Source organism: Microcaecilia unicolor, chromosome 10 (assembly GCF_901765095.1).
Source record: "Microcaecilia unicolor chromosome 10, aMicUni1.1, whole genome shotgun sequence".
NCBI classification, from domain to species: Eukaryota; Metazoa; Chordata; class Amphibia; order Gymnophiona; family Siphonopidae; genus Microcaecilia; species Microcaecilia unicolor.
The window spans coordinates 29,445,729-29,472,945 of record NC_044040.1 but is presented as its reverse complement, the minus strand read 5'-3'; the positions used below and the strand labels follow the sequence as shown (position 1 = coordinate 29,472,945).

Below are 27,217 nucleotides of genomic sequence, written 5' to 3'. Positions count from 1 at the left end.
TTATTTTAATAGCTTTTACAATATTCCTTGAATGTTATATTTTAACAGTGAGCAGATAAAAAATATAAGTTAGTAGAAATAGTAAAATATTTTATATATATTTATTTTTTTTTAGAATCTAATTGTTGAGTTATTTACTAGTTCTTTAAGTTTTGTGAGCAATGTAGTGGAGTGAAAGCATTCATTGGCAGTGGCATAGCAAGGGGGGGAGGGAGGGGCGGTCCGCCCCGGGTGTCAGCTCAGGGGGGGGTGCTCCCTGCCAGCTCCCCCCCCTCGGTGAATTGACACCCCCCTCCCAACCAGCTCCCGCACCCTACCTTTAAAAAGAATATTGGGAGGCGAGGCGCGGCGCCTCGCGCCTGCCCTGCACGTAAAAGAAATGTGGACAGTCGGGTCTTCCTTCGCTCTATCTGTCCCGCCCTCCGCTGACGCAACTTCCTATTTCCGCAAGGGTGGGACAGACAGAGCGAGGGAAGGCCCGACGGTCCACATTTCTTTTACGTGCAGGGCAGGCACGAGGCGCTGCGCCTCGCCTCCCGATATTCTTTTTAAAGGTAGGGTGCGGGAGCTGGTCAGGGGGGTGTCATCGTGCTGCACCCGGGGGGGGTGCAACGGTGAACCACCCCGCCCCGGGTGGCAGCCCCCCCTGCTACGCCACTGTTCATTGGGTCTCTCTGTAGTTTTCCCTGACTTGAAAATATTCATTATTTTGATCACTGCTCTCACTTTAGTCTTCCAATTATTTATTTTACTGCACCTAGTGCAACCACCTCCTTCAGATCTGTGCTATATAGTTAGAAGGCTCTCAGGGGCATTTTCGAAAGAGAAGGGCGCCCATCTTCCGACACAAATCGGAAGATGGGTGTCCTTCTCTCAGGGTCGCCCAAATCGGCATAATCGAAAGCCAATTTTGGGCGTCCTCAACTGCTTTCTGATGCGGGGACGACCAAAGTTCCCGGGGGGCGTGGCAGCAGTTTACCGAAGGCGGGACGGGGGCGTGCTTAACAGATGGGCATCCTCAGCCAATAATGGAGAAAAGAAGGGTGTCCCTCATGAGCATTTGGCCGATTTTACTTGGTCCCTTTTTTTTTCACAACCAAGCCTCGAAAAGGTGCCCAAACTGACCAGATAACCACCGGAGGGAATCGGGGATGACTTTCCCTTACTCCACCAGTGGTCACCAACCCCCTCCCCAGAAAAAATTTTAAAATATTTTTTGCCAGCCTCACGTGTCATACCTAGCTCCCTGACAGCAGTATGCAGGTCCCTGGAGCAGTTTTTAGTGGGTGCAGTGCACTTCAGGCAGGCGGACCCAAGCCCATCCCCCCCTACCTGTTACACTTGTGGTGGTAAATGTGAGCCCTCCAAAACCCACCCAAAACCCACTGTAACCACATGTAGGTGCCCCCCTTCACCCATAAGGGCTATGGTAGTGTTGTACAGTTGTGGGGAGTGGGTTTTGGAGTTTTTTTGGGGGGGCTCAGCACACAAGGGAAGGGAGCTATGGACTTGGGAGCAATTTAGGAAGTCCACTGCAGTGCCACCTAGGGTGCCCGGTTGGTGTCCTGGCATGTCAGGGGGACCAGTGCAGTACGAATGCTGGCTCCTCCCATGACTAAATGCCATGGATTTGGTCGTTTTTGAGATGGGCGTCCTCAGTTTCCATTATTGGCGAAAACCAAGTCGCCCATCTCTAAGGTCAACCATCTCTAAGGTTGACCTAAATGTTGAGATTTGGGCATCCCCAACCATATTATCAAAACGAAAGATGGACGCCCATCTTGTTTCGATAATACAGGTTTCCCCGCCCCTTCACGGCGCCGTCCTTAGAGATGGTCATCCCCGTTCGATTATGCCCCTCCACGTATGCCATAGGGTTTCTTCCACTCTGTGCATAGCACAACTTTTGGAAATAGAACCTATGAAATTTCTACAATTATTTATAAAGCACCATTTTGCATAGGGGCTCAACATGGGAAGTGGGACACCCAGGTAGGGATGCTCACATTTCACAAGTATTTTACAAAAGGCTCTGATGAATGTGGAGACTTTTCTAAGATATTTATAAGGACGCCAGCTGCTTTCTGAAATTGCCATTTACAGATGTAGCCAAGCTAGGGGGCCCATTTACAGAGCGGCGGTAAGCCCAACATGGGCTTACTGCTCGCTTTTTCGGGACTACCGCTGGCCCAACGCGGCTGCCAGCAGTAGTCCCACCCTGAACGCACGCCATTTCCAGGGGAAAAAGAAAATCCCCGGAAATGGCTTGTGCGACAATAACCCGGCCATAATCCTATTGGGTTAGTGCGGGAGCCCTTATTGCCACCGCAATGAATGGTGGTAAGTGCTCCCTGTCACATGGCCAAGTGGTAAGAATTCTCTTACTGCATGGCCATGTGTACCTGGGGTCTTTTAGTAAAAAGGGGCCTGCTGCGGGGGGGACGGCCTCCACCACCAGCGCAGGGCCCTTTTTCCTGCAGTTTGGTGAAAGGGCCCGTAGATGTATAAACATTGCTGTTTATTTATTTATTTTTGTTACATTTGTACCCCGCGCTTTCCCACTCATGGCAGGCTCAATGCGGCTTACATGGGGCAATGGAGGGTTAAGTGACTTGCCCAGAGTCACAAGGAGCTGCCTGTGCCTGAAGTGGGAATTGAACTCAGCTCCTCGGTTCCCCAGGACCAAAGTCCACCACCCTAACCACTAGGCCACTCCTCCACTGTTGCTACTATTTGAGATTCTACATGGAATGTTGCTATTCCACTAGCAACATTCCATGTAGAAGTCGGCCCTTGCAGATCATCAATGTGGCCGCGCAGGCTTCTGCTTCTGTGAGTCTGACTCACAGAAACAGAAGCCTGCGCAGCCTTCTACATGGAATGTTGCTAGTGGAATAGCAACATTCCATGTAGAATCTCCAGTAGTATCTATTTTATTTTTGTTACATTTGTACCCCACGCTTTCCCACTCATGGCAGGCTCAATGCGGCTTACATGTGGGAATCAAACTCAGTTCCTCAGTTCCCCAGGACCAAGGTCCACCACCCTAACCACTAGGCCACTCCTCCACTTGAGTGGGTGCTTCTAAAATGTCACCCCTCCTCCCCCTCCCCCCCCCCCCCCCCCCAAGTAATCTAACCTACACAGGATCTAATAAATCACTATAGGGCCCTTTTACTAAGGTGTGATGAAATCTGGGCTTAGAGCATTCCTGCACGTGGCACGTGCAAAAAAAATAACGCAGGAGCACATCCCCCTTCTATTAGGAAGCACTAAGCACTCCTTTGTTAACCCAGCGTTATCCAGTTAGCACTCATTAATACAAATGTGCTAACTGCTTAACATTTCCACGCCAATGTGCTTAGCACATGCAAACAGGCCAAATACAAAAACCTGTAGAATGGGCTGCCTCAATTGGTCAAACTTACTCCTGATCACCCGACCTTCAAGAAGCGCCTCAAGACCTTCCTTTTTGGTAGAACATACGCTCCTAACCCGCCTGGTGCCTCTTCCTTCTGAATTACAACTGTCGTAGCGACGTACTGATCACCGCTACTCTTTCCCCTTTTCTCACCTTGCTCTTTCCCTTCCTCTCTTACGATATTGATTGTTTGTTTGCAGAATTGTTGTATGTTTTTGTAGACTCTTGTACGCCGCCACTTTGAGCCTGCCCATGGGTGGGAATATTGTGGGATATAAATGCTATAAATAAATATGGTGCTTCAAAACCTTTGAAGTCAGAATGATTAAATATTTTGGCACCCACCAGACAGGACTTAACAAAGATCTGGGTTTTCTAGCCCATTATAAACCATAAAGTTGTATTGATCTGTTTGTCCACCCTCCTCTCACCTATTTACCCCCATCTTGTTAGACTGTCACTGAAAAGCTTTGATGTTTCACTTATATATACTGTCATCTACCAAAACTTGCTTATTTCCAATCTGAGGAAGAAGGGCAACCTTCAAAAGCTAATCAAGAAATGTATTAAGTTATGTCCAATAAAAAAAAGGTATCATCTTATTTTCTTTTCCAGGTTTTATTTTGTTTTATTTCTACTGATTACCTTTAAAAGTGGACTAACACGGCTACCGCACCTCTCTACTCATATATGGTGCTCAAAATTGCATGCCAAAATTTGGTGCTCAGCGAGTGTATTCCATAATTAGCATGCAACTTAATTGACAAATAAGCAGTTAATTGGAAATAATTGAGCGCTAATAATCAATTGTTGCTGCTAATTGGCAAAAATTAAAATTTACATATGCATCTTCCTAGTCAGGATTCTAGAGCATGTAAATTTTGTACACAGATCCAAAAAGGGGCATGACTACAGGAGGGGAGTAGGTGGATCAGGGGCGTTCCTAGAAATTGAGCACAGTGTTGTAGAATATGGCAGATCCACATCTAATTTAGATGCACGGATTTACACCAGGTATCAGTTGGTGTAAATCCTCATGCTCAAAACTGGGCGTGGATCCCTGCCGCTAAGCGCTATTCTATAAACGACACCCAATTTGGCCACAGTTTATAGAACAGTGCTTAGTGCTCATTCAGAATACAGTCCAAAATGTTATAATGCATTTTGTAGAAACATGTTTTCCTGCATTAATGTTAAGGGCTTAATGCCCTTTAGTAAAAGGCAGGGGCGTAGCCAGACACCCAATTTTGGGTGGGCCTAGGCCCAACATGGGTGGGCAGAAGAACTCTGCCTTGTCCCACAAGTGATTTGGTCTCTCCCTTTCTCGCCTGCATGCCATATGGTCTGTCAAACATCCCCCTCCCCGCATACCCCTTAAATAGCAGATTTTCACCGGCAGCGAGCAGCAACTATTACACACTGCTCGTGTTGGCCCCACAGCCTTCCCTCCGATGCAAGTTCTTGTTTACGCACAGGAAGGAATTAATCAGAGGGAAGGCTGTGGGGCCAGTGCGAGCAGTATGTATCAGTGCTGCTTGAGGCAGGCGAAGATCTGCTATTTACGAGGTATGCAGGAGGGACAGTTATTGGGAGTTTTCAGCTGGTGGGGTTTGCGGATCCCTGCCAGCCACATCATAGGTGTGCTGCTAGTGGGTGGGCCTTGGCCCACCCAGGCCCACCCTTGACTACGCCACTGGTAAAAGGGCCCCTTTATCCCTTAAAAGAGGCTCTCGATGTATGCATTTGTATTGATTTGCTGGCATTATTTTCTAGTCCTATGATGATCATCCATGTTTTGTGAAAGCTACAGTATTACGTTTCCATTCCATCTAACTGTTACACTATTGCAGTTGGGTGCACCCATTTTCTTGTGATACTTTTTTCTGTGTTCATTTCCTTTGTAGCTTTGTGAACATTCTTCTGCCTCCTGATGCCAAAACTATCGGGACCCGATTCCGCTGGTGGCAGCCAAAGCATGACGGGCTAGAGCAGAACGACTGGGCCATCGACAACGTGCTGATATCTGGCTCAGCAGATCAGAGAACGGTGATGCTGGACACCTTCAGCAGTGCTCCTCTTCCACATCATGAGCGCTCCCCAGCAGACGCAGGCCCGGTTGGAAGGATTGTGTTCGATATGTTTGGGGAGGACAAAAGAACAGGTAAAAGTGTAAACTGCAAAGGGGCAGCCCTGAAGCAATTCTGCAGTACTTGAATGCAGCTGGCCCAGAAGCTTCTGCACCTATAAAGGGTAGGGCACCCTGACTCAGGCTGATCAGTGGTTAGATAGAAGAGGAGATGCCAGTGGCGTTCCTAGCTTGGATTGCACCCGGGGCGGATCGCTGATGCGCCCCCCCCCCCCTCCTGGTGCAGCACCCCTCCCGCCTGCGAAATGACACCTTCCCCCTCCCCGGCGAAATTACACCTCCCCCGGGTGCACGCCGCTGGGGGGGGAGTGCCGCGGCACACGCCTGTGGGCTCCAACTTCGCTAGCTTCCCTCGTTCGCTGCAGTGAACGAGGGAAGTTAGCGAAGTCGGAGCCCACAGGCGTGCGCCGCGGCACCCCCCAGCGGCGTGCACCCGGGACGGACCGCCACCACCGCCCCCCCCTTGGTACGCCACTGGGAGATGCCTCTTTCAGCAAGGCGGCCCTAGATAGCTGCCTACTTCACCTAACAGAGATTCCCAGCTTTCAGACGGACAGCACTGAAGATGTAGAAAAGTTTATCAATCCCCCATTGACAATCCTTTTAATAAAATTACCTTTTTTTTTAAATGCCGGATCATTTTTGACTTAATCACTATTTCTTCTAACACATCTGAATTTACTGAATGCAGTGTTGTTGGTACCAAGGTCAAATTATTGATCTGAATGAATTCCAAACTGCTAATTTAGGGGTCCTTTTACTAAGCCACAGTAAAAAGTGGCCTGTAGTAGTGTAGGCGCGTGTATTGGGCGCACGCCGGGCCAGTTTTTACCGCATCTACAAAAAAAATGGCTTTTTTTTAAAATGGGATGGGAAAAGGGCCTGCGGTAGAAATGAACCCAAAACCGGCCTGAGCCCTTAACGCCACCCATTGATCTAGCGGTAAAGGCTCATGCGCTACACATGCGGTGACCGGTTGGCACACGCCAGGTGCCAACGCGCATAGGAGGAAATAAGTAAATAATTCGTCCACGTATTATGGGGCTTGCGCCAAATCTGAAATTACCGCCAGGCCAGCGCACCCTTCCTGGCGGTAGTCTCATTTGGGCACGTGCTGCACATGCATAGAGCCTACCGCGGCTTAGTAAAAGAGCCCCTTAACCAGTTAGAGAACAACAGACGCATTCTAACCACTTGCTTGTTTTACAATAGCGTGCTTACTGTTTATGAAATTACTAGCCGTTAAGTCCGTAAAAACGGGCGAGATTTCCAGCTACCCTCCTCGCCGCCGCTCCCTCCCTCCTCTGTGCCGGGCCCCCTGCACTGACCTGACAGCGCCTCTCACCTCTGTGTGAAAGCACTGCAGGCTGCCTGCAGCGCTTTCACACGGAGGTGAGAGGCCCTGTCAGGTCAGTGCAGGGGGGCCCGGCACGGAGGAGGGCGGGAGCGGCGGCGGGGATGGGGGGGAGGGTGGAGGTTGGTTGCGCGTGCGATGTTAGTTTCCAGGCGGCAGCATCCGACAGTGACTCCGACTCCGTTTCCCTCTCTGTTCCGCCCTCTGACGTTTTTGACGCGAGGGCGGGACAGAGAGGGAAGTCTCTACTGCGCATTTGCAGGTGAGTCGGTCACTTGCCGTTTATATGGTTTGATTTGTTTCTATTTCACTCAGGTAATACGAGTTCCATTTGCTAGCAAGGTCTCAACTTCCTCTGCACCTTTCAGGGTCATTTGTTTAAGGGCAGCAGCCCTCCACCCTGTAAATGCCGATAGACAAGAGAGCAGAACTCAAATCCCCGACATTGTGTGATGCTATTGCTGAGCTACAGGGGCAGCTGCACTACCATTTTCATTAAAGACTTTGGTCTGAATAATGACCCATCTGCAGACGGAATGATAACTTGTCTCTCTGGCTTGTTGTTAAGTGAATGAACATTGGCTATTCCATGATGACTGCGCAATTGAAAGATTCTGTGATTCAGCCGATGGTGTCATGATTTGTGGTAGCCACGATGGAAGGGAAGTGTACGCAGTCACCCATGACCTCACTCCTGCTGAAGGCTGGATAATGCAGTTCAAGGTAAAAGCTTTTGTTTCAAACCTTTTCTAGGAACAGTAACTCGTGTACCAACTTAGTCCATTAAATATAGGCTCGTGTTATAGGAAAGCCTTTCCCAACCCTGTCCTGGAAGCACACCTAATTGGCCTTGTAATGAGGTAGACTGGCATATATTGAACCCAGAGGTATGAAAACTTATCTCTTGCATATTCATTGTGGAAATCATGAAACCTTGACTGGGTAGGTTAAATATTCAGCAGGCAGCAGTCAGTGTTTTGGGGGAGGGGTTTGGCCACTGCCGGCATTATCCCCAAATATTCAATGCCAGGCCTTGTCCAGGGACCGGCATTGAATACCCTGGTTTGTTCGGCGGTGTGATATTCAGCTCTTAACTGCATAAGTTAAACTGGACAAAGATAGGACTGTGTTTTACGCAGTCCTATTTGTCTAGTTAACTTATGCAATTCAGTGCTGAATATCCAGCACTTAACCGCATAAATGCTGACACACAACCACCGGCTGATGCAAATACAGAAGAACAGAAGTCCTCGCAGTCACAAAGACACACCAAACGCAGGAAAAGTGACTCAAAGAATGATCAGATGATGTTCCGAATGGCTATTTTATTCAACATCCAAGACTGGACACAGGCCATGTTTTGGCCTGTCGGGCCTGCTTCAGGAGTCTTATAAAGAATGTTTGTACGGTAGAGTAACTTGTAGCCTTTAGAGCAAAACAGAGATTGTACTGACTAATTAAGCTACTGTCGGCCGAAGCTGTGCCTCGCCGAAGAACCAGCTGTAAATAGGAACTCAACCAAAAAAGCTCCTCAGAACACCTTGAGCACAGGCGACTCTTAGCATTTAGCGCATGCTAATTTTAGTGTGCGCTAAAAACGCTAGCACACCTTAGTAAACAGGGCCCTAGGTGTCGGTAAATGCTCATGTGCTATTTTTTTTGTAATGGCCACGAACTAACAGTAACATTAGTTCATGGCCATTAATTCAAATAATGGAAAATCAGCCATAACGTTATTTTTGCAAAAAATATATATATATTAAAAAAACCTATACATAAATAGAACTTATCTGGCAATCACTGTTCCTTGAAACTAGGATATAGCACCGACAGCTTTGTCTCCAAACATGATCACACAGGCTTTTTTTTTTTTTTTGTAATCATATATGCTGTACCCTATTTTCACTGCCCAGATTTTCAAAGGAAGCTCTGTGGACCTACAAGCTGTCCACTAGGTTTCAACAAGGCCAACTCTGTTTTCGCACATGGCCCCACTTTTCAGCTCTTCTGACCTCTGCGTTTCAGAACTACCCTGTTGAAAATGACCTTTTTATTATTTTCTTTATTGTTTACATTTCTGCAACGGTACGAAAAAGTACTCAAGGAAAACAAAATAGCCACATCAAGGAAGAGAAGGGATAGAACAAAGAGAACTACCATATAATCAGATAAACATATCCATTTATATCCTAGCTGACACATACGGTAATCTAACACAAAAAAAATCCGGCCTAGAAATTAACTCACTTCCCTATCTGTCAACAGCCTTTCTAACTGCTCTGGCTCAAAAAAGATATATGTGCAATCAGGAAATGTAACAAAACATCATCTTTTTTTTTTAAATCATTGCCTGCATTTTTCTTCACCCAACGTGTAATTAAACTCTGGAATTCGTTGCCGGAGAAAGTGGTGAAGGCGGTTAGCTTAGCAGAGTTTAAAAAGGGGTTGGACGGTTTCCTAAAGGACAAGTCCATAAACCGCTACTAAACGGACTTGGAAAACTCCAAAATTCCAGGAATAACATGTATAGAATGTTTGTACGTTTGGGAAGCTTGCCAGGTGCCCTTGGCCTGGATTGGCCGCTGTTGTGGACAGGATGCTGGGCTCGATGGACCCTTGGTCTTTTCCCAGTATGGCATTACTTATGTACTTATGCATTGATTTTCAAGCAAAATAGTGTTCACGTCTGGATTCAGAACTAAACCCAGCTTTCTTTCTCTCTTAGATTTCTGTTGGCTGCAAAACGTCTGAAAAGATTGTTCAAAATCAGGTTCATGTCCAGTTTTCTACTGACTTTGGTGTGAGCTGGAGCTATTTAATGCCACAGTGCTTGCCCGCTGACCCCAAGTGCTCTGGCAGCATCTCCCAGCCCTCCGTGTTCTTTCCAACGAAAGGATGGAAACGGGTTATTTACCCGCTACCTGATAACCTGATCGGCAAGTGAGTTTTAGAAGTGGACTGGTGTGGATGCTACGCAGCAGCTGGATACTAGCTGGCCTGTTTGTTCTGTTGCTTGAGTTTGTTGCGCAGTCGGTATAACACTATGCAATGGAAATTCTGGTAAAGTCAACAAAACCTGGAAATAAATACAAAAGTAAATTCCAGAAATACTTTGTGATAAAATGGCTCTCGAGAACTAAAGCTATGGTGTGTTCTCTTAGGCTTCCATGCACTGTTCCCTCTAAGTTGAGTGGGAGTTCTCCACCTACAGTCCTGCCAATGCTGCAGGGAACCTGCCTGTCCCTAGCAATTGAAAACACAATGTTGAAGTGGGGCCGCCCAGAAACTGGGCTGGGCCTGGCCCCGCCACCGCCACCCCCCCCCCCCCTCTCCCGAGGTCGTCGTCATCGCCACCCCCCCCCCCCTCCGTCCACCACCGGGCCCCCCTGAATTCAATTCATAGCGCCTCACCTCGACCTCGCTCCGTGTGAAAGAAGCGCAGCAGCGGCAGTCTGCAGATCGCCTCTCTTCGCGCCTTCCCTCCCTGTGTCCCGGAGGCGATCTGCAGACTGCCGCTGCTGCGCTTCTTTCACACAGAGCGAGGTCGAGGTGAGGCTCTATGATTTGAATTCAGGGGGGCCCGGTGGTGGACGGAGGAGGGCGGGTGGAGGGGACTGCGGCACCGGGCCCCCCTTGGAGGCCCAGGCCCGGGGAATATTGTCCCCCCACCTCTCGGCAGCCCTGTGTTGAAGCACTACCCCCCCACTGGCACCAGTGCAGTTGGAAGACTCCCTCCAAGCTTAGAAGGAACAGTGCTTCCAGGGCTGGTATCATGACTGTTGTGGTTGTCCAGGTCTTGCTGCATCTGAGTAAGTGGAACCAACGTTCCAGCAAGACCGGGCAACAGCAACAATCATAAAGCCAGGGTTAGCTGTTGGGGTTGTAGATTCATTAGTGCACATTCAGTAATCAAGCTGCATTAGGGGCACTAACTTGTGTATATTAAATAATTCTAATTTTGGATGCAGTGCCGTCATGCAACGCTATTTAGGTTACTAATAACAAGATGCATAACATACAAATGCATGTAAAGCATCTCATTACTGAGTAAATAGTATAATGCCACTGTTTGCTCTAAGCTGTGGAGTCCTCCACCAATAGGACTGCCAGTGGGGAGGGGGGCGGCTGTCTCACTATCACATTTTCAATTGTTAGGGACAGGCAAGCTCTGCCAGACTCCAGGTGACCTGTCTGTCTTTAGTGATTGAAAACACAATATTGAAACACCACCCTCTACTGGTAGCAATACAGTTGGAGGACTCCCATACAGTTTAGAGGGAACAGTGTATCGCAGCTTGTGGTGAGCACTGGGTGCACATAGGGTTACCATTTGTCCGGATTTCCACGGACATGTCCTCTTTTTGAGGGCATGTCCGGGGCGTCCGGCGGGTTTTGCCCGCACGCATGTTTGTCCGGATTTCTGGACAAATGTGCGGACAAGCGGGCGGGCGAGCGAGCAGCGCCGTGGGTCTCCCCTCCCCTTCCCTTACTTACTATCTGCCCTGGTGGTCTAGTGACCTCTTCGGGGCAGGAAAGAGCCCCCTCTTTCCTGCCCGGAGTGCTGCCTTGCCCTTCATCCTTCTCAGTGTCGGCTGGGGATTCAAAATGGCCGCTGAGAGTTGAAGTCTCACAAAGTCGCTTCAACTCTCAGCGGCCATTTTAAATCCCCAGCCGAGACTGAGAAGGATGCAGGCAGCGCTCCGGGCAGGAAAGAGAGGGCTTTTTCCTGCCCCGAAGAGGTCACTAGACCACCAGGGCAGTAGAAAGCAAGTAAGGGGAGGGGAGGGGAATATGTGACAAGGAGGTGACCGGGGGGCAGGGGAGAGGAATATGTGACGGGGGAGGGGAAGGGAATATGTGACGGGGGGCGGGATGAGGATCCAAAAGGGCCGTGGTGTGGGCGGAGCAGGGGCGGGTGTGGGCGGGGCAGGGGGGCGTGACACGTGTCCTCTTTTTCAGAGGACACAATATGGTAACCCTAGGTGCACATCACAATCCATTATAGCTGGTAAAATAACCCCAGCTAAAAGCTGGATTTCTTTTATTCCCCGGGAACATCGGGCCACCAAGCCATGTTAAATGGGCCAGCAACCGAACAAATTAGTAGTAGCCAAAACCCCTTCTTGCGCCTGCCACCACCACCACAATCAAATGAAGGCCCCTCCATAGGTCTCCTCCAACCAGAACCTTCTAACTCAAAAGCCCCCCCCCCCATTAGCAAACCCCTCACCGGGAAGTTTTCCCTCCCCCACAGAAGACACCCTCCCCCCACCCTCATCCTCTCAAAAGCCTCTTAAGCCTACCTTTGTAAAATCCCTGGCCCCTAGTGGTACAGGCAGAAGCAATCCGCAGTCATTCCTGCCCTTGCCGGCACCCTTATCCAAAATAGCGCCCTCAATCTCTAGTGCTATTCTGAAACTATAAAACTTACTAGAGAATGCTAAGCCTTTTTTGCAAAATGTGATTTTACATCTTTTGTGTGATCTGATAGCTAAAATCATAGGGGAGGTGATGTTTGTTCTCAAAGAAAGAGAATGAAGAAAATTTAAAGGCCTTTCATAATTTTTGATTAGAATTTTTCTATAGTTAAAGTGTTTTAAATTTTTTTTCAGTGCGGGGTGGGGTGGGAAATGTTTAAGCATTCGTGATTGAATATATAATATAGATAATATACTTTTCCTACATTTATATTAAAGACCTGTGAGGTTTAGATTCTACCAGAAGTATTCAGATATGCAGTGGGCCATTGATAACTTCTACCTGGGTCCTGGTTGCTTGGAGAACTGTAGAGGCCATGGAGACTGCCTGAAGGAAGAGTGCATTTGTGATCCTGGATACTCTGGTTCGAATTGCTACCTTACTCGTACTCTCAAGGTATTGTGGTCTACAATGTATCTCACACATAGTACAGAAGCAAGATTATACAGACCTCAGGGCAAGTGCAAGGGTACGGTGCATCTTAGATGAACCTTCAGCCTTACTTCCCCATCTCTTAACTTTCAGATTCCTGGCACTGCTCCCCCACCCCCCCCCCCCCCAACTTGTCACCTGAGATTTTGAAAGTTAGATTCAGCAATTATGATCATCCCACCACCACCCTTCCCAGAACAATATTGCAAAAATGCATACATATACACATATCACTCTCATTCTATAACAGGTCACCTAAAGTTAGGTGCCAATTGTATATGTAGGTTATGGAATATTACTACTACTACTACTACTTACCGTATTTTTCGGACTATAAGACGCACCGGACCATAAGACGCACCTAGGTTTTAGAGGAGGGAAATAGGAAAAAAATTTTTTTCCTTTTTCCCTCCTCTAAAACCTAGGTGCTCCGGTGCGTCTTGTCCGAGTTCGGGATCGCCCTCCCCTACTTACGTCACGCGATGTTCCCTGGTGGTCTAGTGACGTCGGGGCAGGAAAGAGCCCCCCTCTTTCCTGCCCAGCGCGCTGCTCTCCGTCCTCCTGACTGCTTCCTGATGGTCTCGGCGAGATTCAAAATGGCCGCCGAGAATTGAAGTCTCGGCGGCCATTTTGAATCTCGCCGAGACCGTCAGGCAGCATTCAGGAGGACGGAGAGCAGCGCGCTGGGCAGGAAAGAGGGGGCTCTTTCCTGCCCCAACGTCACTAGACCACCAGGGAACATCGCGTGACGTAAGTAGGGGAGGGCGATCCCGACCTCGCTACCTTCGGACTATAAGACGCACCCCCCATTTTCCTCCCAAATTTTGGGGGAAATATGTGCGTCTTATAGTCTGAAAAATATGGTATCATTTCTATAGCACTACTAGATGTACGCAGCGCTGTACACTTGAACATGAAAAGACAGTCCCTGCTCGACAGAGCTTACAATCTAATTAGGACAGACAAACAGGACAAACAAGAGATAAGGGAATATTAAAGTGAGGATGATAAAATAAGGGTTCTGAACAAGTGAATAAGGGTTAAGAGTTAAAAGCAGCATCAAAAAGGTAGGCTTAGCACTGTTACTGTTATATGCATAAGTGCTAGCCATGTGCTCAGTGGTGGAGTAGCCTAATGGTGTTCAATTCCCACTGCAGCTCCTTAATCCTCCATTTTCCTAGGTACAAATGACCTTACATTGTGAGTCCATTAAGGACAGAAAAGTACCTGCAAAAAGTATCATTTTGACTGTATCTACAGAAAGGCAATGTAACATAAACAGGGGGATTCTGTAACTTATCCCCCTATAAAAGTCACCAAAAATCGATATGTGCACATTTGGACATATGTGCAATTTAATTGAATAACACGTTTTTTAACAAGCAGTTGGTATTAATTGAATTTCATTGGAACTTACATGTATAAATTTAGACGTTGGATCCACATCTAAATTTTATGAGCAAGTAAAAAAAAGGGGGGCATGGAATGGGAGGATCATAGTTGGAATGGGAGCGTTCCTAGTATTTAATCTCATTGTTATAGAATAACGGGGATACACGCTTAAATTAGGCACATACATTTGCAGCATGTTTCAGCTGGTGCAAATAGCCATGCCTAAAGTTAGGCACGAGTCCCGGGTGTAAGCGCTTTTCTACAAACCACACTTAACTTTAAGCGCAGCTTATAGAATAGCTCTATCAGCGTCATGTATAGAATTCACCTCTACGTACACAACTGCCTTACTGCATAAATGCAAGAGGCATTCACAGGGGGAGGAGCATGGGCAGGGCATGGGCATGTCTGCAAGTTACATGCCTAACTTACAGAAGCTATGTACTAAAAAGCCCCATTTAGGTACACACATTTATACCTGCTATTGACATGGCAAACGTGGGTGCACCTAGATGTACACATGTTGATGTCCACTTATGCTAGTATTCTATAATGGAATCTAAGTGCCCAGATGCCATTATAGAACTAGCACTTAACACTGCATCTTGGCACCTACCTTTTGGCGCCTTTTATAGAATTGCACCCATAATGAAAGCTATTCAACTAAAGTTAGGACAGCTTTTTTCCTGAAGGGAAAGGGAAATGGGACTTGATATACTGCCTTTCTGAAGTTTTTGCAACTACATTCAAAGCGGTTTACATATATTCAGGTACTTATTTTGTACCAGGGGCAATGGAGGGTTAAGTGACTTGCCCAGAGTCACAAGGAGCTGCAGTGGGAATTGAACTCAGTTCCCCAGGATCAAAGTCCACTGCATTAACCACTAGGCTACTCCTCCACTAGCAACATTCCACGTAGAATCTCAAATAGTAGCAACAGCAACATTCCACGTAGAATCTCAAATAGTAGCAACATTCCATGTAGAATCTCAAATAGGGAAAGGGAAATGGGACTTGATATACCACCTTTCTGAGGTTTTTGCAACTACATTCAAAGCGGTTTATGTATATTCAGGTATTTATTTTGTACCAGGGGCAATAGAGGGTTAAGTGACTTGCCCAGAGTCACAAGGAGCTGCAGTGGGAATTGAACTCAGTTCCCCAGGATCAAAGTCCACTGCACTAACCACTAGGCTACTCCTCCACTCCACAGCACTACTGTCCAAATAAATTCCAACTCTGCCCTCAGACTGCCCACACACACTTTCCTGGCACTATCCTGGCACTCTGTAAAGATATTCAGCGGAACTGTCTGGATAGTGCTGCTGAATTCCAGGGATAGCCACAGCTAAACCATTTATCCAGCTAAATTGCTTTGAACATTGAGCCCGTAGTACACAAGGAGGCATATTTTCAAAGCACTTAGCCTCCCAAAGTTCCATAGAAACCTATGGAACTTAGCCTCCCAAAGTGCTTTGAAAATATGCCTCAAGGTGATACATTTTTAGTGGAGTAACTTAATACATTTGTTGACTAATTTTCAGAAGCTATGCTCTCCCTTCAAAAGTGAGCCAGAAGTAATGTGCATGTTCCCCATGAATGCATAATGGGAGAAGCAACATCATACAAGTGCTTTGTAAATGTGCAAATTAATGACCAACTTCTAATTCATTTCTGCAGACTTTCTTGAAGGAGCGTTTTGACAATGAAGAAATAAAGTCAGACTTATGGCTGTCTGTGGAAGGTGGAAAGGCTTGTATGGAGTGCGGGATTTTGGCAGAAGACACAGCTCTTTATTTCGGAGGTGCCACAGTGAGGCAGGCAGTCACCCAAGACTTAGACTTAAGGGGTGCAAAGTATGTTACGTCATCTTATGTTACCTTAAGGCATTTAATGTTCATTCATGTTTACTCATCTTCTTTAAGAAAGAGTAGCATGGAGAAAACAGCAAAATTATATATCATCAGACATATCTTCTCCTCCAATAGCTGAACCCAGCAAGATTCCAGATTCCTGGAGGAAAAGTCTAAAAAAAATGTTTAGCTAAGTAGACTTAAGAGAGCCAATGCTCATTCCTGGAAATGAGATACTTTTTGGGATCTGCTGTATACCTGTGACTCACTGGCCGCTGTCAGAAAAGATGATGGAAAGAACACTCGTATTTACACACACTTGTACTATAGACATGTTCTGGGGATGAATTTGGGTGAAATCATGATCTATGTGCGTACTTGCCCACTTTGATGGAAGAATGGAAAAGATATGGCTGCTACAATTATAGCATTCAAATTGAAGTTGAAGGGTTAATGCCCTTGAAATAACCAGTTGGACAAAACATGAATTCATGTTGGGTTCCTGTTTTTTTTGCAACAGCTTCCTTTCGAAAGTGAATCTTCACAAGATGAGTTGAATTCTTTTTGTGTAATGAATCCGAGAGAGAGAGAGAGAATACTCTCAAGTGATACTTACCGTATTTTTCGGACTATAAGACGCACCGGACCATAAGACGCACCTAGATTTTAGAGGAGGGAAATAGGAAAAAAATTTTTTTCCTTTTTCCCTCCTCTAAAACCTAGGTGCTCCGGTGTGTCTTGTCTGAATCCCTCCCTCCGAGTTCGGGATCGCCCTCCCCCCAGCCCTGTCACCACTTCTCCCTACTTACGCGATCTTCCCTGGTGGTCTAGTGACGTCGGGGCAGGAAAGAGCCCCCTCTTTCCTGCCCAGCGCGCTGCTCTCCATCCTCCTGTATGCATTGCTGCCTGACGGTCTCGGCGAGATTCAAAATGGCCGCCGAGAATTGAAGTCTCAGCGGCCATTTTGAATCTCGCCGAGACCGTCAGGCTGCATACAGGAGGATGGAGAGCAGCGCGCTGGGCAGGAAAGAGGGGGCTCTTTTCTGCCCCGATGTCACTAGACCACCAGGGAAGATCGCGTGAGTAGGGAGAAGTGGTGACAGGGCCGGGGGGGGGGGGAGGAGGTAACCCTGACGGCGATCCGGAACTCGGAGGGCGGGCGGCCTGCCAGCCAGCAAGCCAGCCAAATCTACCTTCGGACTATAAGACGCACCCCCCATTTTCCTCCCAAATTTGGGGGGAAAAAAGTGCGTCTTATAGTCTGAAAAATACGGTATATATAGGATGTGGTGAAGTACTATCTTATTAGGTTGAAATTGAATGCGGGTATATAGGACACTAGTCAGTAAAAAAAATACTTTATAAATTATGCAAGATTGTACATAGTGCATGCATGTTCTTTACACCAGCTCTCAAGCTGGTTTAAATGCACACAGGCTCCTTTTACCTGCAGCAAAATCTGGGCTTAAGGCATTTTGCACTATTTATTAATACCCCATTCAACAGTAGCTGCTGTTTCTTCTGTAAATGTCAGCACTCACCAAGTACTGCACCCTTTCTAGTTCTGATATATTTGCACATATATATGTTTGCAATGTGAACATTTTGAAGACAGATTTATTTCTGGTTGATTTATAATGTATACTATAAATAAAATCTAATGTGCGTTGGTATATTTATTTTCTTTGCTATAGGTTTGTGCAGTACTGGGCAAGAATTGGAAGCGAGAGCAACATGACATCATGCCATAGACCGACCTGCAGGAAAGAGGGAGTTTTGCTGGATTACTCTGTGGATGGAGGCAAGTACCCACCCCCGCCAAACAATTTTTTTCAATTGCATTGTCTTCGTTTCCTTTCCTGAGTGCTATTAGCCCCTCTGAGGTGTCACACACAATGGCAACTGGCTTCTCTTACTTCACAATTGAAAGGCATCAATTCCATGACCTACATGTTCCCTCTCTTCGGTACAGTTTCTTTGATGAGTGCCAAGCATAGTATTGGATGAGATAGTGTAAGTCCATGACACGATAAGTGTCAAATTCTCTAGTTGTTTAGTTGATGCCTTTTCATCAGTAGGTCAAGGTGAGTAGGCATTTCGTTGTTCCCTGTGGGTTCACAATCTCAGTTCATACCTGAGGCAACAGAGAGTGAAGTGACTTGCCCAAGGTCATAAGGAGTGTCAGCCAGATCCGAAACCCAGGATTCCCTGGTTCTTATCCTACTGCCCTAAACATTAGGCTGTTCCTCCACTCTACTCCATTTTTATCAAATACAATCTTCACTTTAGCTATAACTCATTAGTTCTTCTTTGTTTTACTTAAGGTTAATGATCTTGAATTTTTGTAAGATTTCATCGCTCATCATTCTGCTTTTTTTTTTTTTATTTGTGGTGTCATCTTTGTGGAATAACCTATCCTTGCAAATTCGGGGAGATCCCTTTTCTCCAAAGTATAAATCTTTTTTAAAAATCTATTTTCTTGTACAATCATTTGTCAGTTGTGGTGTGGGATGAGCCATGGAGCCCTTTGCCTGAAAGATACATTTTATTGTTTTTGTTCTCTGTCCTCTGGTTGACTGTGGTATAAGTGCATCTCCATCCTATCATGTTTTGGCGTTCCTTTCCTTTTCTTTTCTTTTTTTTTTTTGCATTGTATACCACTCTGATTTTCTTAGAAGATGTGGTAAAAAGGATCAATAAACATCACCCCACACTTCTCTCTGCTTTCTGTCTCTTTCACCAGCCAGTACTTTTTCCTCAGTGCTAGAGCAGATTATCAGTACCATGGGTAACTAGTCCCACAGCTCTGAAGTTCCCAAATTTTATTTGCCGCTGGGATCTTTTGAATCCCCGGAGGAAGAGGAACAGTGGATGCCAGCAGAAAGACTATTCTTTAGGTAGTTAGCTGTTCAATGTTCTATGTGGACAGGTCAGGGAGCTATATGGGCAGGGCTGACTGCAGTTTCATGCTGGCACTCTCTGCCTAATTTTGTCATCTGTCAGAACTCATCCTATCTTTCTCTTTAAGTGTCTGCTTCTTCCTTTTGGGTAGGTAATCAATAGAAATAAAATAAAACATAGAAAAGAAAATAAGATGATACCTTTTTTATTGGACAATACACTTTTTGATTAGCTTTCGAAGATAACCCTTCTTCTTCAGATCAGAAGTCAAAGAGCCTCAGAGGTTTGTTTGTTTTTTTAATGAGAGGCAGGAGAGAGATAGAACTGGAGCCATACACCAGGGCAAAAATGCCTGGCAAGATGGAGGGGTGTTGGTGGGGAGAGAAAAGGAGGGATTTGGCGTCACCAGGTGTACCCTAAGCATCCCTATCTATTTATTATTTCTTATTAGGATTTATTTACCGCCTTTTTGAAGGAATTCACTCAAGGCAGTGTACAGTAAGCCTAGGCAATGAGACCTCAACCCCAAAGGAAGTGCAACTAGGAGCCAAATCAATCCAAGGCTGCAGGGTATGACTCTCCACCTGCAAGATAGAGAGAATACAATATTGAGGTTAAGGTGGCTGCACATGACCACATATAGGAAACCTCTGAAGTTCTCTCTGTCTCCATCTGCTGGTAGACATAACCCACAAGTCTGTGAATTGATCTATGGGATGCTATGGAATTTGCAATTATTTATTTATTTATTTATTGATTTATTTACCGCCTTTTTGAAGGAATTCATTCAAGGCGGTGTACAGTAAGAATAGATCAAACATGAGCAATAGGCAATTACAGCAGTAATTAAGTTAATGAGCCAGAATATAAATTAAGATAATGTTAAAAAAATTATTTCAAAATTTAGAAACCAATGAGGATTTGGTACATAAAGCTTTAGGTAGCAATGATTTTATGAGCTACCAGACTGGCACTGCTGAGGTTCTTGAAATTGGTTTCTAAGGTGTTCATTATTGCAGTAGAGTTCTGTCTATTAGATAAACACAAATCTGTAACATTCATGCACATAAATGCTGGTATTCTATAATCTGTGCGCACAAACTGGCCCCATGACTGCAGACAAGCTGTTGTAGAATGATGGGGAATACATTTAAACACCCCAGCCAGCATTTTAAAATAATGTTGACCATGAGATTTAAATACTGACCTGCCTGACTTTAAATTCAGCATATAGTTCAGACTACCCAGTGCACCTGAATATAACTCACCTTGAGCTACTACTGAAAAGGTATGAGTAAAATCTAAATAAATAAGACCATATGTGAGCCATATGGAATTGCAGCTTTCTTACAAATAATGCCTGTTTTGCTATAGGGACAACCTGGGTTTTGCTGCATGAAATGGATTACCAAAAGTATGTTTCAGCCAGATATGATTACATCCTACTACCAGCCCCTGCTCAGACCAACACAACCCGCCTTCGCTGGTGGCAGCCTTTCGCTGTTAGCAATGGCCTCGCACTGTCAGGCCCTGAGCGTGCGCAGTGGGCTTTGGACAACATATTAATTGGAGGAGCAGAGATCAATCCCAGTCAGCTGGTGGATACCTTTGATGATGGTAAGGAAAAGATTATAGGCATCCGTTTGCTTTTTCGGGGCCACTGGATTCTTACGATTATGATGTACTTTATCACATGACCCACAATCACTCACTCCCCATTGAGCAGTTGCTATCAGATAATGTCATTTGCAGGCCAATTATTTCATATCATAGTCATTCAAAGATGATGCTCACATGACATTTCCTTCCTCAAATGACTTTCTAGTTTACAAAAAGGAATTTCTTTTATAAGAACAAAACTTATCAAGAAAAATACTTCTGATTTGGTTCAATTGGTTCTTTGTTTTTTTTTTATACCAAACCATGAATCTGAAAAGTTAAATCCTAATAAAGAAAACATAACATTAGGCAATATTTTTCCTCTATTTATTTTACTTTGGAATGATCAGTTGTCACAGAGCTTTCCACTATATGAACTTTAGCATGCACACACCTTCCAACTAATCCTTATGGCTCCATCAGATATTTTAGCATTCTGGAAATATTAAACAGGATTCAGACTGTAACAAAAAAAAAAAGTGCTTGTTTCTACATGCACTAATTAGGAAGAGCAGATGTGGAAAGGAATGTTAGCTGAATGTGGGGCTTGAATTCTCACATATTATATCTCTCAAAGGATCCCTTTTCACCTGCCTGAAATTTACACTTCCATCTAGTAACAGGGAGGAGGAGGGGAAGAGAAAGGGAATCTGTACAATGAGACCACCTCTGGGGCAAGGACAGGGTCCTATGAAATGGGGCTGCTTCCAGGGGAGGGGCAGAGCAGTACAGTTCTCCTGCCTTGACCCCCTCCTACTTGTACTATGTTGACACCTCAAGCAGACCTTTCATAACTCTTAGACCAGCTGTGCTAATCTCCTGCCTCTTGTGAAATGTTTGCTTGTGGTGTCAGCATTGTTTCGAAAGGATTTTTATCCGAAGGTGTCCCAGACAGCTCCAACTGAAATTTAAGTCCTGGATGAAAGTGGAAATTGTGGCACGTTGATAAACAGAAAAGCGGCGCATTATAACAAACAGGTCTATACCAGTACCTTCAAACATGTAGGTTGCTGTATTTGGATAGTATAGTATCCTGGGTGATTAGCTGGGTAGGATTTAGAATTCACTTCTGCGTAACAATTTCACCAGAAATAGTGTATAGTAATTCTGTGGTAATATCTAAGCATGATGTGCATATGGGACAAGTCACTAGATGTCATTTCTGCAACTGTGACTATGAAAAGTAAAAAAAAAAATCCAGCTTTTTCCACTTCATGTTATTAGAAGGAACTTCCCATGAAGAAAACTGGAGCTTTTACCCCAATGCAGTAAGGACTGCAGGATTCTGTGGAAATCCATCGTTCCATCTCTACTGGCCAAATAAGAAAAAAGACAAGACCCACAACATTCTGTCTTCCCGGGAGCTGATCATACAGCCAGGATACATGATCCAGTTTAAAGTAAGTGTCTCCTTCCATCAGAAAGCATAGCACACTGTCAGTACAGGATCCTATAATGTGGGTGGCAGCAGGGATGGATTGGCATACAGTTCAAACTCCTCTTATTGACCTATAAGTGCATTCACTCTGCAGCTCCTCAGTACCTCTCCACTCTCATCTCTCCCTACACTCCTCCCCGGGAACTCCGTTCACTGGGTAAATCTCTCTTATCCGCACCCTTCTCCTCCACTGCTAACTCCAGACTCCATTCCTTTTATCTTGCTGCACCTTATACCTGGAATAGACTTCCTGAGCCGGTACGTCAAGCTCCATCTCTGGCCGTCTTCAAATCTAAGCTAAAAGCAGTGGCGTAGCAAGGGGGGGTGGGGAGGCGGTCCGCCCCAGGTGTCAGCTCAGGGTGGGTGATCCCTGCCAGCTCCTCCCCCCAGGTGCAGCACGATGACACCCCCGACCCAGTGCCTACCCTCCTCAGCTCCCTCCGGCTCCAACCAGCTCCCGCACCCTACCTTTAAAGAAATTTCGGAAGCCGTGGAGAGGTGAGGCGCAGCACCTCGCACCTGCATGTAAAAGAAGCGTGGATCGTCATCGGGCCTTCCTTCACGCTGTCTGTCCCGCTGTCCGCTGACGCAACTTCCTATTTCCGCAAGGGCGGCACAGACAGCGTGAGGGAAAGCCCGATGAGACGATCCACGCTTCTTTTACATGCAGGTGCAAGGCGCTGTGCCTCGCCTCTCCACAGCTTCTGAAATTTCTTTAAGGGTAGGGTGCGGGAGCTGGTTGGAGGGAGCTGAGGGGGGTAGGCACTGGGTCGGGGGGGTGTTGATGCGCCGAGGGGGGGATGTCATCGAGCTGCACCCGTGGGGGGTGCAACGGTGAACCGCCCCGGGTGGCAGCCCTCCTTGCTACGCCACTAGCTAAAAGACCACCTTTTTGATGCTGCTTTTAATTCCTAACCCTTATTCACTTGTTCAGAACCCTTATTTTAACATCCTCACTTTAATATTCCCTTATCTCTTGTTTGTCCTGTTTGTCTGTCCTAATTAGATTGCAAGCTCTGTCGAGCAGGGACTGTCTCTTTATGTTCAAGTGTACAGCGCTGCGTACGTCTAGTAGTGCTATAGAAATGATAAGTAGTAGTAGTAGGATTTTCAGAACTAAGCACCTTATTTATGGGGAAGTTACTAGGCTACTGGAAAATGCAATATTTTGCCACAGCTGCAGTACCACTGGTTTAGTGACTCACACCTTTAATTTCATTTAGCTTTGTTGGAGCTGGGAATATTTTGTGTCCATGGCTGCAGCAACACAAGGAGAGCGGATCCAAATCAAGCCCATTAATTAAAAGGGCCAATTTCTGAATAAAATAACACTGCCCCCAGTCCCATATCCAAACCCCCGTCCCTGATTCAAAACCCCAAAACCATTAGCCCTACTACTACTACTACTATTTAGCATTTCTATAGCGCTACAAGGCGTATGCAGCGCTGCACAAACATAGAAGAAAGCCAGTCCCTGCTCAAAGAGCTTACAATCTAATAGACAAAAAATAAATAAAGTAAGCAAATCAAATCAATTAATGTGAACGGGAAGGAAGAGAGGAGGGTAGGTGGAGGCCAGTGGTTACAAGTGGTTACGAGTCAAAAGCAATGTTAAAGAGGTGGGCTTTCAGTCTAGATTTAAAGGTGGCCAAGGATTGGGGCAAGACGTAGGGGCTCAGGAAGTTTATTCCAGGCGTAGGGTGCAGCGAGACAGAAGGCGCGAAGTCTGGAGTTGGCAGTAGTGGAGAAGGGAACAGATAAGAAGGATTTATCCATGGAGCGGAGTGCACGGGAAGGGGTGTAGGGAAGGACGAGTGTGGAGAGATACTGGGGAGCAGCAGAGTGAGTACATTTATAGGTTAGTAGAAGAAGTTTGAACAGGATGTAAAAACGGATAGGGAGCCAGTGAAGGGTCTTGAGGAGAGGGGTAGTATGAGTAAAGCGACCCTGGCGGAAGACAAGACGGGCAGCAGAGTTTTGAACCGATTGGAGAGGGGAGAGGTGACTAAGTGGGAGGCCAGCAAGAAGCAGATTGCAGTAGTCTAAACGAGAGGTGACAAGGGTGTGGATGAGGGTTTTGGTAGAGTGCTCAGAAAGAAAGGGGCGGATTTTACGGATGTTGTAAAGAAAGAAACGACAGGTCTTGGCGATCTGCTGGATATGATCAGAGAAGGAGAGAGAAGAGTCAAAGATGACCCCAAGGTTTCGAGCTGAGGAGACAGGGAGAATGAGAGAGCCATCAACAGAAATAGCCATCAAACTTATCACACCTGAAACCCCTTTCTCAACTATGCCCCTCCAGCCCCCACAGCTTGATTCCAGATAAATACAGTTACAATTAATGGCTTATAGGTCACACATACCATGAAACAGTTCAGCTTACAAAATAATAAGGGAGAACAAACTCCTGAATTTACACAATCGATAAATAAAACTTACAATAAATGTAAAACTTGGAAAACAACCAGGTTTTTAGTAATTTACAAAAACTTCCATAGTTACATTCAAAGCGAATAAAATTATTCCACCATTTTGCAGCTTGGTACATAATTCTTAGTGAAAATATAGTCTTATAGTGCACCTCCATAGGAGAAGGAATTTGAAGCAATAAGTAATGTCTAGAAGTATAAGAATCGATAACATATACTTGAGAAGACCATATAAAATTTAAAAAAAAAAAAAACAATTAAAAAATAGACCGGGCTTCCATAGGAAGTAAGGAACTAGCACTCTCATTCTGAAGTAAGGGCCTAGGAACTCTGCATGTTAATCTGGAATCTGTATTTTGCAGCATTTGTAAACAACATTGCATAGCCCTAGTGCATCCCACATAAATAATGTGGCAGTAGGTCCAAGTGACCAAACAAACAAACAAAGTAAACACTGGGCCTTCAGGATTGAGAAAAATGCAGTCCTTTATTTATGATGAAAACCCGACACGGGCCGTGTTTCGGCGTACAAACGCCTGCATCAGGGGTCAAAGAGCTCTTCTAGGTCAGCTAATTAGCTAGTTGATAAAGATGTAGAATAAACAATCAGGTTATATTCCAAATCGTTGTTTAAAGGTTATCAGGGTCTCCGGTGATCAGGTGGAGGTTCACTTACTCAGTGCCAGGACGTCTCCTGGTATACCCACCAACTATCAACACCTGCTTTATCTCTCATCCTCACCCCGCTCCCAGCTTTCTCCAGCGGTGGCACATTTGGAATTTGGAATGTGCCACCGCTGGAGAAAGCTGGGAGCGGGGTGAGGATGAGAGATAAAGCAGGTGTTGATAGTTGGTGGGTATACCAGGAGACGTCCTGGCACTGAGTAAGTGAACCTCCACCTGATCACCGGAGACCCTGATAACCTTTAAACAACGATTTGGAATATAACCTGATTGTTTATTCTACATCTTTATCAACTAGCTAATTAGCTGACCTAGAAGAGCTCTTTGACCCCTGATGCAGGCGTTTGTACGCCGAAACACGGCCCGTGTCGGGTTTTCATCATAAATAAAGGACTGCATTTTTCTCAATCCTGAAGGCCCAGTGTTTACTTTGTTTGTTTGTTTGTTTGTTTGTTTGGTTGGTTGCTTCTGTATGCTGTTTTCCCTCTCTTTTGTGACAGTAGGTCCAAGTGAGACATTAACAATGTTTGAACTATAAGACGAAAAGTATCCACTTTAAAACAGACACAAATATGATGCAGTTTCCATAGTAATGTGAACACCCTAGCTATAAGAGCTTGAATATGAGGCTCAAACATTAAATGCATGGAATATACAGGCCTGATATTCAAAGGGATTTAACAGTGCAGAAGAGGATCCTGCCTGGGTAAACCCTGCTGAGCTGGCCAGCAGCTCATATTCAGTGGCTCTAACTGGGTAGTACCACTAAATATCACCGCTAACCGGCTAGTGGGCCGATGATCAGAAGCAAATGCAGGCGCTAGAGGCTGTTGACACCTCACTAGCGTTTGCTTATTCAAAAATGGCGGTGCTCAGCCCCGCCCAGTGCATCCTGGGATGCGCTGGGTGGGGTCTCACACCTTATAAGGGAAAAACTCCCAGCCAGTAGACCACGAGGTGAGGGGGTTTGACTCGCAGCCCAATGGGCCACCAGGGCTTTATTTGAGAGGATGCTAGGGGGGTTACGGGGGCTGGAGACCCACCATCTCCAGCCCCCTTGAACTTGTGTAGGGGGGGTCAGGGGGACTAAAGGTCTGCCGGACCTCCAGCTCCTGTGTTGCTTGGCTCAGGGTGGGGGTACCAGGCTATCAGGGCCATGCTGTTTGGGGTCTGGTGCTCCCATGAACCTCCAGCCCCTTTGATAGCCCAGACCTGTCAAACAAGTGTGGGAGGATGCGCTCAGGCACAATCCTCCTGCACTTTACCCTATGATCAGAGATAATAATGTGCTTAAATGTGCATGCTATTATCTCTGATCATAGGGGCGGTAAAGCCCAGTGCTGTTCCAGTGCTATTTTTAGAGTGCTGTTTGGAACAGCATGGGGCTTTCGATCATCTGCCCATAGGTGAGGGGCAGCCTGAGGGTGGAGTCTGGGCAGAGCCACAACTTAGCCAGCAGTGATATTTTGGTCTGCTAACTGTCTAAGTAAGTGCATATAGTTGGGACAGTAAAACAGCTGTGAGTTAACCAGGCACCAGTCTGAATATCAACCGGTGCCAGATTAACTCCCAGGTCAGCACACATTCAAGGATATTCAGTGCCAGGACCCACACATGCCCTGGCATTGAATATCCAGGTTCAGTTTAGCCTGCAGCTCTGAGAGGCTTATAAACTGTGGGCTGAATATTTCCCCCTATGTGTTTTTTTTGTAAACACCATGGCCAGCAGCATTGTGTCTCCTAGTAGAAGTATTACAAGCAGTGGCGTAGCTACGTAGGGCCAGGGGGCCTGGGCCCCTGTAGATTTGGCCCTGGCCCCCCTGTTGACGACCCTCTCGACCCCCCCTCCTGCCGTCGCCGTGGGTTACCTTTGCTGGCGGGGGACCCCAATCCCCACCAGCCGAGGAGGTCCTCTTCTTCCTCCGAAGGCTTCATTCTGTTTCTGACATCCTGCACGTTGTACGTGCAGGACGTCAGACTCACAGAAACAGAACGAAGCCTTGCAGATCAGCTGATCTGCAAGGCTTCGT

The 27,217-nt window shown here is 46.2% G+C and overlaps 1 protein-coding gene across 1 annotated transcript in view; it reads left to right on the top strand.

The window, feature by feature from the left end:
• The window catches only part of RELN (reelin), a 568,089-nt gene that overhangs the window by 497,219 nt on the left and 43,653 nt on the right, over nucleotides 1–27,217 (top strand). Inside the window, exons 50-57 of the mRNA XM_030217170.1 lie at nucleotides 5,326–5,582; nucleotides 7,490–7,644; nucleotides 9,647–9,861; nucleotides 12,618–12,795; nucleotides 15,904–16,079; nucleotides 17,771–17,877; nucleotides 20,352–20,594; nucleotides 21,861–22,036. Of these exons, the coding sequence (XP_030073030.1) occupies nucleotides 5,326–5,582; nucleotides 7,490–7,644; nucleotides 9,647–9,861; nucleotides 12,618–12,795; nucleotides 15,904–16,079; nucleotides 17,771–17,877; nucleotides 20,352–20,594; nucleotides 21,861–22,036 (1,507 nt within the window). The remainder of the gene's footprint in view (nucleotides 1–5,325; nucleotides 5,583–7,489; nucleotides 7,645–9,646; nucleotides 9,862–12,617; nucleotides 12,796–15,903; nucleotides 16,080–17,770; nucleotides 17,878–20,351; nucleotides 20,595–21,860; nucleotides 22,037–27,217) is intronic.